The 17,555-nt window shown below is 41.0% G+C and overlaps 1 protein-coding gene across 1 annotated transcript in view; it reads right to left on the reverse strand.

Annotated features, from left to right (window-relative positions):
* The window catches only part of vps37d (VPS37D subunit of ESCRT-I), a 61,242-nt gene that overhangs the window by 13,461 nt on the left and 30,226 nt on the right, over positions 1 to 17,555 (reverse strand). Inside the window, exon 3 of the mRNA XM_049591270.1 lies at positions 9,268 to 9,350. Within this exon, the coding sequence (XP_049447227.1) occupies positions 9,268 to 9,350 (83 nt within the window). The remainder of the gene's footprint in view (positions 1 to 9,267; positions 9,351 to 17,555) is intronic.

The raw sequence follows: 17,555 nt of genomic DNA on the forward strand, positions 1-17,555 counted from the left end.
TGTTGTAAAAGGCAAAATATGCTGGATAGGGACACACGATAATATCAGCACATCATTGGTATCGGCCAATATTGGCTTTAAAATGATATATCAGAATAGGCCAACATGCTTTTTCTTAATTTTTTCAATGAATGAATATTAAATACATTGAAGAGTAGTGTATTTCATGTCTCCATCTGCTGGGCCGTCAAGATAAGAGTATACATGCATAATATGGTGTTAATTCCACTACAGAAGAGACTTGATGATCACTATAATTAGGTGGGGATAAAAGTGGCTATATCAATCTCAGTTATCGGTCAAATGAGTTGTTATATATTGGCATATCAGCGGCAGAAAAATCCAATATCATGCATCTCTTATGCTGGATTCATGTTTGTGTGTATTTTCAGAAATATTTCAATTTTTGACAAGAAAAATACAATTATCAAACAATATTTTGGTTGCCCCCCTGCAGTAACTAACCTCCTGTTGAAGACTGTAAAAATGAGCATTTGGTGAAGGTAAATTTTATCACAATCATGATGTGTTCAAATGTAGTCTTGTAAAATTGAGCATAGCGTTAGTTCAGGCAGGGTATGATGTCAAGTTCAGCTCACATCCCAGCTACATCAGCTGATCTCAAACAGACCAGTCAACTGATGGAGCAGCTGATTGATGGAAGGGAGTCAGCTGATAGATCACATGATTCCTCTCGATGCATCCAATTGGTGAATCTCATTCAGGGTGCCCTATTTAAACTCCTCTAGCCTGCCTACTGTTGCTGCTTCCTCTGCAAGCTGCTTTGCAACCTGCCTCCACCCCAGCTCCTCCTTTTCATGCTTTGTCTGACTTATCAATGTCATTTCTGTTTGTCTTTGCTGCTGCTCTCTCTGCCTTAGGCTTTCTATGTAGGCGCATGGAAGGGCAGGGAGGTCTGCACTCTCCGCCTTATGCTTTCCACATAGGCACATGGAAGAGGCTTTCTGTGTCGGCCCGAGTAACGGCAGAGAAGCCCCAGAATAGAGCCATATGGCAAAATATAATACTACAAATGGAAATAAAGTTTTCTTTGACTAAAGTGGTCCTGACTGAATTGTGGTTTTTGGCAAGAAACTTGAATAATTACAGCTGTTTGAAGGATAAATGTGTTGATGTTTTCCACAGCAATATAAAAAGCAGATATGAAACAGATATTAGAGAGGAGCGCAGAGAAAATGATCAAACTTGATTATCTAGATAGAGGAGGTACATGTAAAAGTTGCAACATTATTTCTGTAGGTGTAGGGCTGTACAGTGCGACATATATGTTGCACATGCGATGGAAAAAATGTTTGTGCGATGAATTTATTTGCCTAGTAGCATGTGTGCGACAGACTGCTTGCGAGCCGCTTGTGGGTGTGTGTGTGGTTTGCAGTGATGGGAATAACGGCATTATAAATAAACGGTGTTACTGATGGCACTACTTTTTTCAGCAACGAGTAATCAAAAAAGTTACTGTCTCCCCCATTATAACACCGTTACCGTTACTAACAATAAAATGCGCCGTTACTGAGCTTTACTTGAGTTCACTGAGGCGGCTCTCACCCAAGCAGGCTCCTTCTCAGTGGAGCTCTAAAGTTTTTCTTCTTTGGTGAGGGCAGGTGAGGGGGAAGCATAAGTGATGATGATTGGCTTAGGGAGAGTAAAATTTCATCATAAACCAATCAGAGGCAGAGTAGGGCGGGTATTCACAAGCTCAAAAGCAGGGTTGCCAGGTCTGTTTATTAGCGGTGACTCTGGGCTTGTTTTCTTGTGAAGTCGCTTACAAATATTGGAAGTCACGGGTTGCAGTTTTTTTTGGGCTTGTTTCTAAAGTGGAGTTGCTTATTTGGCTTGAAGAGGTATTTTCAGCTCCCTGACAAAAACCCCAAACAAAAAGAGAACGAAAGAGAAAAAGACACACTTGAAGAGGAAGTTGTGCCAATTCCGCAAAATAAAGATACACCGACAAAAATTATGTTTTATGATTTATGATTATGAGAGAATATTTTTATTGTATTATTGTATTGTTTGTAAAAATAAGATACTTGTCTGAACTGAAAACATTTTTATAAAAAAATAAATATGCATTTCAGTTTCTTATTATTTATAAATGTTATATTTATTGTGTGCATTGTATGCATTGATATCCTTTTCCAGTGTTTTTAAATGATGAACCGCATTACTTGTGATTTGTAGAGGCGGTAATGGACATTTTATACTTGTGCTACAAACTTTCTGGCCTGTGCTACAAAATTATCACCGTCTGTAGCACCAGTGTTATGGGCTAAAAAGTTAACCGTACAGCCCTGAGGTGAGAGGCGGCTGTGGCTCAGAGGTAAAGCAGGTTGTCCACCAATTGGAGGATCTGTAGTTCCCCAGCTCCTCCAGTCTGCATGTGGAAGTATTTTTGAGCAAGATACTAAACCCTAGAATTGTTCCCAATGGCTGTTCCATCAGTGTGTGAGAGCTTGTGAATGGTTACTGAGTCTTAGGTGGCACCTTGTATGGTAGCCTCGGCCACCAGTGGGTGAATGGGTGAATGTGATGTAGTGTAAAAGTTCTTTGAGTGGTCTGAAGACTAGAAAGGCGCTTTACAAATGCAGTCTATTTTTCATGTAAAGGCTTATATTAAAAGTTGTTTCAAAAATGTGTATAATTGAATTTATGCTCATTTAAAGATAGTGTAATGAAGGACTGGATAACTCTAAAACATTTATTTCTTTTTTAAATACCACAGTCGTCCAAGATGTTCCTCTCTGATATAATGTTTTGATCCACACATAAAAATGCCATTAAACTTGGCCAAAGTTCTGTCGAAAAATAGCATTTTATTCAGTTATGGCAGAGAATTTTTCATCAGTTAGTGTCAACAAAATGTTTCCTTATTGACAAATAATTACTTATTCATAATTCACGGCCTCCGCACATTATCTCACATCTCTTCACTTACAGTAACTTGATCTTTGACACATAATAGAAACAAAAAAATCTGGTTTTCTTTATCAGCTTAAAGCCCCTACAAGGAACTTTCATTTAGTGTTGTTTTTGGTGGTGTGTTTTTATTTTAGTTTTGGTCTAGTCTTTGTGTCAAACTGTCATTTTAGTTTTTATTAGTTTTAGTCACGTTCATACTCTTTTTTTGTCTAGTCAAGTTTCAGTCAACTAAAAGTCTGAGCATTTTAGTCTTATTTTAGTCAGAATAATCCATGACTATTTTCGTCTCGTTTTAGTCGATGAAAACTGATGACTTTTTAGTCTAGTTTTAGTCAATGAAAATTGTATTTTAGTCTCTTTTTAGTAATGCAATTCTATTATACCCAGTCAATATAGTATAAGTACCTAGTATAGTATAACCAAACCAAAATTTTCTTTTCTAAATTAGCTTCTAGTTAGAGCTAAATATATATTTATTTATACAACAGTTAGTTCCGACCGAGTAATTTGATGGGACGAGAGGCATTCCGTCAGTGCTGATATAGAGTATAACATCACTGGGACTTGTAACAGTAAAATCACTCCGCTCACAGGTGTTATAAGTAAGGGATAATGTATAATGAGCCGGCGAATACTGGGAAAATAACTCCCGACAGGGGAATACAACCCCGACGGGCACCCTGCCCTGCCGGCAACGGCTGAATCTCCTTGTCAGGGAAGCGTCCCTAGCAACGCTGGGCTACATAGCAACGGTCATTACACAGTATTATCAGACCTCTGAATGCTGCGACTGACCAATCAGAATACAGCATTTAATAGAGCCGTGTAATAAATATAAATACAGCCGTTAATTAACCAACTGTCACACTGGCTACACTGACACAAACGGACACTATAGCGTTACACCAAGAAGATGGATATTTTCCCCAAAATTACATTTGAATTATATTATGAGAGGTCGTCAGGAGAGGACGAGGACAAGGAAAGCCAGGACTCTTCTGTGCAGACCTCCAGGTGTGTTTGTGTAACATAAGCCGACTTCGACAAACTGGAGAGGAGCAAAAATAAAGCGAACACGGTCAGGAATTATCAATGATCATCTGATGAGGTACTGATGACGATGAGGGAGAGTGGAAGCTGAATCCGGCCGTGCCAACATCCAGGTTTGCCAACGTTTCATCAGCCGAACTGGACGAAGGTACACAGTTGCAGATCAATGTAAATACAAAGTAGCTTGTGAGTTCCTGGCGTGTGCTGCGTTGCCTGGCAACAGACTGGGGGATCGCGGAGCTACATAACATACTTTTATTTCATCACCTTTTGTTAACATTTCCTTACTCAGCATTGCTGTTTAAGCTGTTGTTGAACTGTTGTATAAAAGCAATATCACATGAGAGCGAGTGATGTTGTACTGTATATCGTCACAGCTGTAATCCGTCTGTGCAGTGCGTCGCTCAGCCTAGGAAACAGAAGTACTGCAAAATAAACATTATAACGTTATTTCCTCTTGTCTCGTTTTGGTCAACGAAAATGAAGAGACATTTTAGCAGAGGTTTTATTTTGTAAACTACATTTAGTCTCATTTTTATTCGTCAAAAATATTACATTATATATTTAATTATAGTTCTCGCCACATGACCACCATTTACGTTGCGTCTCGTTTTCGTTACGTGATAAAGGTTCGTTGACGACGATATTTAGTCATACTTTCATTTTAAGTTGATTTTGGCGACCCTGTGGACAAAAGTGGTAGTGTTTTGCCGGAATGAAGCCTACATTTCCCATGAGCTCTAGCGCGTATTGTCATAAAGACGCTTATCTGGCTCGCGCATGTGTTTGTTTTGGGGATGAATGAAACAACAAGATGGGAAAACTTTGCCCCCTCTCCTATCAGGGATCCCAGCTCACCTCTGCCACACCCCAGCTCCACCTCTCCGGCGTAAGCGCCACCGCCGCCGGGGTAAACACAGCGGTTGGCTGGTAAGGCTGTTTGGCGAGCACTTCCACGGCTTCTTGGACTGAGTATGGAGCGGTGCCTCACCTCTTTATTTCTCGGCATTCACTGGACCCTGTCGATACCTGGCTGGTACCTGTCGTCGGCCTGGATGAGGTGTTCCAGCCCCGCGGCCCCTGCTCTCCTCATCCCCGCTGGCGCGGGGTGAATCTGCGCAACCTGCGGCCTCTGTGTGTGGTTCCCCGGACAGCTAACGCCGTGGACCCACCGGCTCCTGCCAGGATTGGGCTGGTAAATGCTAGATCGCTAGCGAACAATACGTTTATCCTTAAGGATTTCCTGACTTCCCGAGGATTGGATTTTCTCTGTGTGACTGAGACGTGGCTGACTGTTGGTGAGTCCAGTGCTTTCACAGAACTTTTACCTGATGATTGCTGCTATTTTAACTCCCCGTGGATGTCGGGTCAAGGAGGAGGAATAGCGACTATTTATAAGAGTCACTAAATGTAAGCAGCTAGGTAAGATGAAGTGTGCCGTCTGAGTGCCATAAATCACTTCGTCCTGGAAGCGACCTGGTGCGGACCTGGACACAGTTTCCTAAAGGTATGGATATACACTATATAGAAATAGCTTATCTTCACACCGATGGTCTCATTTGCTGTTGTAGGTCACGCACAGACATCAGAAGAAACGAGAGACTTTTGCATATCCAGTTAAAAGTTCCTTGTAGCGGCTTTTAGGAGATAAAAGAACCTCAGTGGACGCAGCGAAAATTTATTCTGGAGAACCCTTCATTATTAAACCATATATAGAGTCTCCCAAAAGGCTATTTTGTACACGTGTGTGTGCACAATAAAACAAGACAAAACATCACTTTGGCAGCAGCACAGTCTGTGGTAACATCAGTCCCCTCTTGGCAGCAATCCAACAGCTTTAACATAATCAGCAGAGAAAATGAAGCTGTGAACTCAGAGTTAAAACCCAAACCGGTCTGCCCTGTGCGCCCTCAGCTCAGCACACATCGGTACAGATAAAGTCAACAGATGCTTAGTTTACAGGCCGGAGGGGTCATTTGTATCACAGCAGCCCTCCTGTGAGTGATTTACACGAGCTCAGAGGACAACAAGTTTAGGTTTTGTTTCCTTCGTCAGATTTCTGTTTTCATGTCGGTACCTGATGAGGAATCTTCCTAATCGGGAAGCTTGTTTGACTTTAGGCAACAGAGGAGGAAGAAGAAGCCGTCGGCCTGAGTCTTCAAAGGCAGGGATTTTTGTCTGACACCGAGGCCAAGGGAAAACATGCCTTTCCAGATTTTCACAGTCTGAGTGGCACTGCTGTGAGTACATCTGAATTCTGAAAGATGTTTTGGAAACTGCTGCGTTGTCACGAAAATCGAGATGGTTTTTCAGTGAAGCAACGACCCTCTGAGGGCTGAATCTCAAACAACTGAGATCAGAAGAGATAGTCACAGACGAAGAGACATCAGAGAGGTGTCTTTGTATTTATTCAGGTATACTAAAAACACCGAGCTTTGGTTATATGTAGAACTTTAAACTCTTATGAGTGTATTTATCTTGACAATTGAAAGTGTAAAATAACAGATCCGTACCTCACATTTACTGGTGCATCCGGCTCATAAACAAAAGCACTGAGGCTGAGTCAGGCAGTTTGGCATGTGTTGGGTGTTGCTTAATCAATCAGTGGGACAGCCGCTCTAATGACTGAGTCATGGCGGTATTGATCAGAGCTGTGTGAGGTGGGGGAGGTGTGCTGAGAGGATCAATCCAAGCCTGGAGCAGCAGTGTGGGTTTCAACTGTGAGTAAGACTCCCTCGCTCATTGAGGCCAGTTGAACATGCAGGATTTTAACAGGGACACCTGTTAATGCATCAGAAGCTGAAGCTGTTGTATATGATGCGTACCATTTTATTCCAACAAGAACCTTCCTAAAGTCTTCTTTTATACGTTAGAAGCCAACATTCAATGTAGTCCATTAAATATTAATTACAAGAGTGATTTTTTTTTTTTTGCGATATTGTTTTGTCCTGTTTTATTATTATTATTATTATTGAGAAATGTTTTTGCAAATTCCTGTGAAATGGTACTTCATAGAGACATGACATTTTTACCAATGATTGGAAGTTAAGTGCAGATGGTGCTCAAGAAATATAATGCTGACTGACCAGATGGGGGTGCAATAATTTTGGTGGAAGAAATTTTGATTTGAAAGGCCTCCCCCCACCATATGGATGCACCAATGGAGTTTAAGTCCAGACTTGTTATGTAAATGCACTCCAAAAGTGAAAATATACTTTTCCTGAATAAAAACATTTATGTCAATTCAAAATGAACAGCAAAGTAAAATGACACTGATGATACTCTCTACGCTTACAACTCTGTATGTGCAATTTCACCGCCTTGTGATCCATTATCCCAAGATTGACACTTCTGACAAACGGCACAGCCTCAGAGCATTTCCAGGTACTGGCTTTAACCACCATGATTCACATTATTCTAAATCAATTTGACTTTACAACTGCATTTTTCCACTTCCATAAACTAACTAACAGGCTGACTGGTGGAATGATGCAGACTCATTGTGTATCCTAAGTGCATAGACGGAGCAAAACAGGGGCATTGCAAGAATATTTCCTGGTGCTCCCACTAACTCACCTGGTAGAGCAGGCGTCCCATGTACAAAGGCTGTGTCCTTTGCTGCATGTAATCCCCCCTCTGTTGCTCCTTCCATGCTACTGTATGTCTGTCCTATCAAATAAAGGCAAAAAGTCCCTAAAAAATATCTAAAAAAAAAAAAAAAAAAGAAAAAAGAAAAAAAAAAAGTCTAATGTTTGGAGCTGCTCCACAGACAATGAATGGGAGCCTGATTTTATGGACCCAAAACATGTTTGCTTTATTATGTTGTATTGTTCTCAGTTCTGAAACAGAAAATGTTCCCATATACTTGGAATTTTCCCCTGGGTGCTCTCGGTGTCATCACATTTGTCCTTGGTCATTAGTTCAAGTTTAATACATTCAGTGTCATGCTTGTGTTTGGACATGTCGTCAAGCTAGTGTGCTGTCTCTGTCAATTAGCTGTTACATGAATTACATGTAATAATTTTGAAAATGGGTGCAACTCCCCTGTAAAACATTTTAAGACTTTATAAGGACCTGCAGTCAAGTCCACCATTTCTGCGCTGGATTCAAATAGCAGGTATGTGCAGTATTCTTAACAGTCGGTTCTGGGCATTTCAAAAAGAAAACCTAATTACACTTACAACAATTTGTAACTTTAATCATGTAATGTGAACTGATTTGCAATTTGTTTGTCTTCTTTTGTTGAACTTCTAAAAAGCATCTGCTCACAGCACATTTCCTACCCCCTCTGATCTATAGGGGATGCCGCTACTCTAACACTTGACCTCTTAGATCTTTAGAGCAATGTCTTTTAACTGTCCCATGATTGAGGCTGGTGGGTCGTGCCTTTGCCGTAGCTGCTCCAAAGCTTTGGAAGAGCCTTCCACTCTCAATCAAACTCTCCCTCTCCACTGACACTTTTAAGACAAATCTTAAAACGTACAAATGGCCTTTAGTTGTTCATAGTGGTTTTAACATCTTAGTATACTGTAATCTTTTTTTTTTTACGTATGTAATTGTTCTTTTCCGTTTTATATTTGTGGACATGTTATATTGCTATATACTTGTGTGTCATTCTTTTAATTTGTACATCACTTTGGTTCAACTGTGGTTGTTTTTTTAAATGTGCTATTTCAGTAAACTTAATTTGATTTGATTTGGTTTAAGGTGTTGTCTTGAACTGAATTCTGGGATTTGTATTATTGAGACATTCTACAGTTTCAATATTATTTTATACTATATGGTATAGTTTATTGTCCCACTTGGATGGAGCAGTGACATGCTAGGATGGGTTATATCACGTCCATATCCATCTAAAACATGGCCATGTTTTCATTGTTTCTTCCTCTAGGTTTCCCAGGGTCAGAAAAATGGACTTCCATGCAAAATAATTTAAGAACCTTTTTCAATATTTAGTGGTACAGTAGCCCCAAGAGAAATAAACATTTAGTAAAAGGATGCACTAAATGGTAGATAGGTAGCTGTCCTTAAAACTCTATAGTATGAATGCAAGACTGGCAAAGCAAGTGTACAGTATGTGGAGGCTGCCATAGTGGGAGTGGGTTTAGTCACTCTCAGATGTTGTTGGACTGTTCACTGTATGTATATGCCTCACGTCTTTATAGATCAGATTTCACATAAGTGGGAGGGCTGTCAGCTACACTGCAGGCTTTTCAAGAATCATCCAGAACTGTGCTGCAAAACTGATGAAAGACTGTGGTGAGGAAAAGAGCCTTTTACCTCTGAATGCTCCTCAGCACGTGCCACCTCTTCCTGCAGGAGGTTCTGCGCCGTCTGCAGGCTGTGCTTCTGGACATGAGCCTCTGCAACGACAAAGACACATCACTGATGCATGCGAAGAGAGGAAGATGAGGTATGACTTCACTGGAGCTGGAAGAAAAATCCAGTAACCAAGAAACCACAGCAGAGAAAATTATTTTCCAAATCACAAAGAGCCTTGAGGGTATGTGCTGACGAGGAGATGGTGGTGATGGGGTGGACAGTTGCTGGCCAAAAAAAAGGGAAAACAGGGGCTGTAAATATTAAACTTTGAGCTATTTTGGGAAGCTGGTCTTAGTTTGGTTTGACCACGAAACTCAAACCCAGCCCAGAGTCTCATTTTTGCCGTCAATAAATCTATAAAGCTTCAACAAACAAATAATTATCCGGGCTCTTTTTAACGTTGAACCTCGACAGGAATGCCTGACAGCTCAGTGTTCATGTGCAAACACAGATACCATCTTTGAATTATTTATGTTCATGTCAATACAATGAAAAATGCAGGGAACCTTAAAAAAAAAGATTATGGCAACTGCATCAAGTATAATCTGCCACAGAATGTTCAAACCAGCAACATCAACATTATCTCAGGAACGCAGAGCAGTAACATGATGACTGAGAAGATATTGTTTGTCATTGTGATGCATTCGGTCAGCAAACTGTCAGGAGACGCTGATGAATACTGAATGCTCAGTCATGGATGCTTGCAACAAACAATGTCTCCTCCTCCATAGAAATTTGACTAGCCTGGGGGTTTATTTAAAGGGGACCTATTGTGCTTTTCTGTATTTTGTGTCTTATATATAGTGTTGAAACGAAAGATGTTCATATTAAACGTGGCCAAAGCTTCAAATAACAAGCATGAAAAAGTAAAGCTCAGGCTTCAGACTGTTCTGGATTTGACTCTTTACATTTTTGCTACTCTGGGTGCAACATTATGTCATAGCGTGCCTGATTTCTTTCCATGGTCATCTGCTCCAGGCACATTATATAGCTTACATGCTAAATGAAGCTACAAGCTAACGTCAGGGAAATATGTAAGCTTGGTTGCTGACGCTGTAAATTTCTCTGCGATTTCAGATCAAAGTCCTGCTGGAACTTGTGCAGTTGTGTTTCAAAGCTTTTATTAGTGATTAGATTTTTTAGATTTGTAAAAAGTGACACTATACTTCATTAATAGGGTCATTCCCCGGCTGCAAGTCACAGTGTTGAATCATGTCATATCACTGGGGTTAGGGCTGTGCCATATCATCTCATTTACTATAATACTAATATCATTTTTAATATCATATGAAAAATTCACATCATGATACTTGATGACATATTGACATCATACTGTTACCCACAGCAACAACAAGCATGGCTGAAAGTGAAATTATTGCAGACTCCACGGTGGTTCCAAAAAGAGGAGCAGCTTCAGTAGTGTGGTATTAACTGTGGCGTCCTGAATGTTTTATGAACAGCCCCGGACTTCTCAGACTCTTCTAGTGACTTACCGCTCAGAGGGAACTCATTCAGCGGCTCCTCTGGCAGCAGCACAGCGTCTCTCCCTCTCCTCTCTCACCATGCGCACACAGGAGTCAGTGTCATCAAGGGATTTTGTCATAAACCTTTGGTAATGTAAACCTACGTGACGCTCGCAGCTCAACAAAAAACTCCATATATGTGACTGTGCGATAGTTGTGGTAACATAACATAACATGATTAGAGGAGAAATGGCAGAGCATAAAGGTTCAGGTGGCTGTTCAATTTATATATATAGATCCCAGGGGACATTTTTTGTATTTGGGAGCTGTTTAAATGTGTAATTTGTGGTAGATTTTATTTTGTTGAACTATTAATATTGTAACAGAATCTGAATCTCACTCTGAGTTACTGTTGTTGTTCACAAACTAAAGAAATAAGAGATCATTTTAGTTTTTACTCAATATTTTGTTGCAATTCTGTGTTCTTAAATTAATAATTAAGTTGGGTTTTTTTTGTTTGTTTGTTTTTTTTACTATATCGTGACCTGAAATATTGTGATATTATTTCAGGGCCATATTGCCCACCCCATATTGGGGTACAACACATGTGCAGTGAAATCTGGTCTGCGCCTGCCAAAAGATTTACTACCTGGCGCACTATCATAGAACATGGGGACGACTGATTCATCTTACAGAGATGTCCACAGACGGCCTTACGTCGAAATATGTTTCATATGAAAAACAAAGATTTGGGTGAGAATTAAAATACTGCGATTATCATTATCATTATTAAAAAAGGTCCTAAATAAGAGGCCATAAACAAATGCTTTCTTTATAAAACGTTGAAATGTGTATTGGACACCATCCACTCAAGCGTAGCCTACCCAGAAAGGTAGGTCAGACTGAGTGCACCTTAGGAGGCTGAAAAAAAGTGCATCCAAAGATCACCTGAGTGAACGCCATCCTTTTTTTTCTAGCCTCATCTATTGTTACCCTCTAACATTGGAGCTCCAGTTACAGTGCACATGTGTCATACACCATAGCTCCCATGGGGTCAAGACTGTGTCCCCAGTCCTCGTTGAATAGCCTTGGGCGAGATATGGAAGACCTGGAAACCTTGATTAATCAGAGCAGACAAAGCTTTTTTTGGGAGGGGGGCTTTAAGAGACAGGCACTAGCTTTTCAGACAGAGTGCATTATTATTATTATTATTATTATTATTATTATTATTATGTTCCAGCACAGACAGTATGAGGGAAATAAAGCTTTTTTCCCATTAAAGCATGTAAACATGTTCTAGTAGAAACCCAAAATACAAGAATGAACCTGAAAATGAGCAGAATAAGTCCTCTTTAAAACCTGTCTGATTGTCTTTAGATTATGACCATGTTCCCAAACCCCAGCTGTTACAATGACCAGTGTTGTTATTACTAGGGCTGCAAATGCCAATTATTTTCATTTTCAATCTAATCTATCAATAAAAGGGGGGGCAATAAAATGTCAGAAAATGGTGAAAAATGTCCCAAAGCCCAAGACTGTTCTGTCCAAGACAAAAGATATTCAGTTTACTGTTACAGAGGAAGAAAGAAACCAGAAGCTGGAATCACAGACGTTTGACTTATAATCTTACAAAATACTCACAAGTTGGCGATTAATTTAACAGTTGACAACTAATCGATTTATTGTGCAGCTCTAGTTATTTCCAAAATGTATGGTGGCCAAGAACTACAAAATTGTGACTCAGAGCCTTAAAAATTTATTAGGTTTAAGGATATTTCTTGAGGACGTGACTTAAGTTAAATTAAAACAAACTTTTGCTGATAATGAAAATCTTAAGATCTGGCCTCAGGGCTGAGATGCCGACCATGAGCCACATTTTGTCCATGTTGCTTTCCATCTCTTAATGCAGGATTTCATTTCCTGTCATCACTCTACTCCTGGGGTGCTCAAAGTTTTGATGACTAAGTGCCAATTTAGAGAGCCAGCATATGATTAAGAGCTGCAGAGGGAGAGTTCCACTGAGATGACTAAATTCAGCTAACGGCACTAGCATTGATGACAGAACGAAATTCCTGCAACTACTGTGAGGTGCTACTAGTTGGCATTCAACCAGTAGCTTCCTACAAGTTGTCATTTCTAACTTGACAGATGCTTGTTAGAGAAGCACAGTTTGAGACAGAGAACCATTCACACTCAAATTCACACCTACAGTACGGACAATTTAGAGTCACCAGTTAACCTGCATGTCTTTGGATTGTGGGGGGAAGATGGAGTACCTGGAGAAAACCCACACTGACACAGGGAGAACATCCAAACTCTGCACAGAAGGGCTCCCCCACCCCGGGTCATTTCTGAGGACAGCCAATGACCCGCATCTTGAACAACAATTAATAATAATAATAATAATAATAATAATAATAACTAATAATTTTCAAATTGTAAGGGAAAGATGAAGCTCATGGAGGCTGTTAAGGTACTAAAAAAACGTCTGACTGCCATAATACCCACTGAATTCGTAGTCCTTCTTAGAGTCAGCTCAGTGAAATCTTAACAGACCTGATGTACATGTCTTTAAATTCTGTGTGACTCTCACTTCCCAAGGATATCACCTCTGATGTCCATTGCCATTAATCATCGATAAACTTGCTCAGAAATCACAGAAAAAACTACAGACCTTGCCTAAGAATCATCATGTTTTTAAGTTTCAAAGTAAACCCAGTGATAGTTGTCTGTACATTTGTGGGTACACTGCAGACAGGAACTACTAACAGTTCATTCGGCACACTTTTAATGGTGCCAATTTGCCAAAATATAAATACATACAGGCTCTTTTCTTAAATTGCTCTCATATAGCTTCTGTTTTCATTTCTATTCTTATTTTAGTTCTATGTACCTTGAATGGAACATTTACATTTAAAAAAGTCCTGATGGAGCTGTAGATAGGAGCACTGTTATCTGTCATTTCAGCAGGAAGGAATTTTCGCTCCATCGGAGTACTAAAAGCCTGAAATATTACCTCAGCACGAAGCATTAAGCAGCAAACCCAGAGGTCCAAGCTAGCGCAGCCTCCTACAGCCACAATCGACCAGGTGTTTAGACACAAACTGAGTAATGCAGACTTTATACTTCTGCATTGTATCAACGCTGTAGTTACAGCGTAGGCTCCATTTCGTAGCCTGACGTGCACCTCCCCAGATATGTAACAGCACGTTGTGGCAATGCAGACCTCCTGTCTATGTTTGTAAGCTGAAACCATTTCCCTCAGTGGAAACAAAGCTTTTATTTACTTTAATTTTACAGATAAGAAACAATAAACTTTGAAGACAATAAAGCCTCCACAAAAATAGCATTTTAAGGCTTGTGTGTGATTTATCCTGGCTTCATATGAGCAGAGGAAATCTCCACTTGTTGCTAGGCTAATTTATACAATGCAAAATGCCATAGGCTTGTCCTAATAGTGTTAGCATGTTGTATTTGTGGGGAAAATGTGTCCAGATAAAGACAAGTGTTTGTGAATGCTGCGAGTTATAATGAAGCTGATTTGTGGACTTTGTGGAAATTGTCTCTATTAGGCCATGTTTAATGTGTGTTTAATGTGTGTTTTGAATCAACTAAACTTTACACTACTTCACAGAAACCTGCGCCGCCGACTAGTGTTTTGGAGCTTTGGAGGTTTTTTCTTACAGACACACCACCGCACAAGTATGCTAACAACGGCATAGGCTACGTGCGTAGGGTCTGCCACACAACTAGAAATCCCACTTAAGTCTACCTGGACCGACTAACTCCCTTGCAAAATGGATTGCAATGGACTGCAGACTACTTATCTTATAAAAACAGGGCGCAAGTTTGAGATTTGCTTCCTTTATCATACAAAAATAAAACAAAATTACACTTGCTTACATACAGGAGGCTCTACTAAAGCCACGTCTAAATGACTACCAACAGATACAGGCAGTAATGGCTGCAGCTTGCCTGATAAAAATGTACAAGTGCAGCCACACGCGGCATGTGTTCACCTCCTGGGGGTCGCGGTCGGTCATCATTATGAACAGGCCTGACCCAGCTGACTGTAAAGTGCGTCTTGTCCCTCCCAGAGATGCTCTGACAGCCCCGCTAACCCCCACAAGTCAGACTGGGTTCAGTGGAAACTAAGGGGCAAATAAAGGTCACCGTAATGACGCTAATAACTCAAAGCCTCTGGGGGAAATCTCCACAGTTGAGAGAAAATGGACATTGTGTGCAGGCAGTTGTAATTCCAGCTTCTCTTTAAATGCTCCCTGCTTGTCACTGAGGTAATGCAGCTTGGCAGCCAAATCATTCACAAAGATCTTTAAAGGTGATAAATTCCCTTTAACAAGACAAAGGTCTGTGAACAGAAAACATTATGGCCTCAACAAACCTCACAGCACGTTCTGCTTTCTATAGCATTAATAATCGATTGCTCCACATAAGCCCTCTGGTCATCATTGTGTGAACATCGCGTAGTAAAAAGCAAGCATGCATTAAGGAGCAGCCTCGTTCATGACCCCGTGCAGCAGATGTGGGGAGATGGGGGTGTAATGAGAGGTGACAGCCAGGCAAACAAATACTCCTACAGCAGCTGTATGTGACCTACATTTGAGGAGGTGGAGAGTGACGGGGTGGTGGTGTGTGGACCTGGAGGCCAGTGTTGCGTATAGTGCTGCTCTCACGAGTGAATGGTGTTGGTGACGGAGTAGCACGTTTCGCCTCAGAGCAGACATGAGATGATGAGGTGTCAAAGCTGTCACACTGCTGGTCTGTTGGCTGCAGCTGAACTTTATCTCTGCGTAATGTTTCCCTAAAAGCAACTGGCTTTGGGTAAATACTTCAAACCAGACATTTACAACAACATGACTAAAGCTGAACAATAACTCAATTAACTGATAATTTAACGTCTACAATGTTTAACGTCGTCTGACAACAACTGGTTGTATGATGCTGCCTCTCCAAGGCAGGAATTTAATGTTGTGATGCCGCCTCACTGCGCTGTATAAAATGTACAATCCCAGAATGGAAGGGCAGAGTCGTCTCAACTTTATGCCAGCATTGGAGGTAGTAACAGCGCTGAAACGGGATCATAATTGGCACAGGTGTGACAAGCTGATGACGTATTTTATTTTATTTTTTGAAGATATATTTTGGGGCATTTTTTAGACTTTAATTGATAGGACAGTCAAGCGTGAAAGAGGGAGAGATAGAGAGAGGGAGTGACATGCAGCAAAGGGCCACAGGCTGGACTCAAACACTGGCCGCTGCGGCAACAGCTTTATACATGGGGCGTCTGCTCTATCCACTAAGCCACTGACGTCCCAACTGATGACGTATTATGAGTACAACTCACTGCGGGAGATTTAAAAAGTAGCTGATAGCAGTTAGCAGCTAACTCGAAGACGAACAGCGGCTGAAAATGTCCACAAATTGTAAAAACAATGAGGTCTGGGGGCTCCTTACCCACTGAGCAGAGGGCGAGATCAGCCACCATATAACAGGGACGGTAAATGATTGTTATTGCCATATTATTGTTCATAAAGCACTGCCGACATGTATATGTGACACTACAGGCCGACACTGTTGCAGCGATGTTTTATACTCTGCTTATTTAGGGTTATAAATATTAATGCGGAAACAGGAGACCAGGTAGAACTTGCCCACAGGCATGTACTTAGTGTAACCATCAGAGCAGGACAGTGTACCAGTTGCTACACATAACACTGGAGGATGTAACGGTATCTCTGGAGGGACAAACTTATACTGTCAATACATAACACTTACATGTCATGCCTGTCATGCCTTTACTGATTCCGCAATGCTGGCATGTTGTCTAAATTCACACACTGGAGCAGAATGATGCCGCCGTTGTTTGGTTCTGTGTAAAAATCCAAAGGCAGCATGAGGAGGGAACTTTATAGCGGACCTATAGCGTGATCTGAGTATTAAGGGGTGCATGTCTGCTTTCATTTTTAGGCACTTTGTAGTGTAAAGATCCAGGTTAATTATATTTGAGCCGTCAGATGTTGACGTGGACAGTGTGTACAATCTGGAAAGTTCTAATTACAGTAATTCCAACATGACTTAAATGTGACAATGTCTGTCAGGTCAAAGTTGAACAAGAGAGTCAGTCTGTAAACTGCAATGGATGTTCAAAGTAATGGAAACAGAACTGAGAGCATCTTCAGCTTCTGTGCTGTGACATATTTCCCAGTGAGTATTTGAGCGGCGTACCGTTTCAAAAGGGCTTGAAAGCAAGTCCTTTGAATCTGATTGAACTATCAAAAAGGAGTCCACTTCAAACCCAGTTCAAACCAAAAGATTCATGACGACACAAGTTGAAACAGGCAACTACTTGCAATGTGCCGTTCTGCAGCATGTTAAAAACCTGCCAGTTCACACCAATGCAACTAGATGACATGGTGTATCATCTCTATGCAACAACTCTCTGTACTTCTGCTCTGATTTGCAGCTTAAGCACATAAGCACGTACAGCGAGCAGCAACAGTGACCCACCGTCCAACACCGGCACACTATGAGGATGGAAACAGAGGGCTCAGTGAGGACAGAGCACCTGCTGCAGCAAGTGAACGCACTGTTTGCGGTCATGTTGACTTGACCGGCGGACTTTACTACAAGCTGACAGGCTGTTGAAACAAAGGAGATGCTTTACATTCTAAGAACAGCCGCCAGCGATTTGGTCAGCTGAGTCGCAGGTGACACAATCAGCCAGCTTGAGTCGAGCTCAGACCACTGCAACGGTTCTCTGCA

Source organism: Epinephelus fuscoguttatus, linkage group LG12, assembly GCF_011397635.1.
Source record: "Epinephelus fuscoguttatus linkage group LG12, E.fuscoguttatus.final_Chr_v1".
In the NCBI taxonomy this organism is placed as follows: domain Eukaryota; kingdom Metazoa; phylum Chordata; class Actinopteri; order Perciformes; family Serranidae; genus Epinephelus; species Epinephelus fuscoguttatus.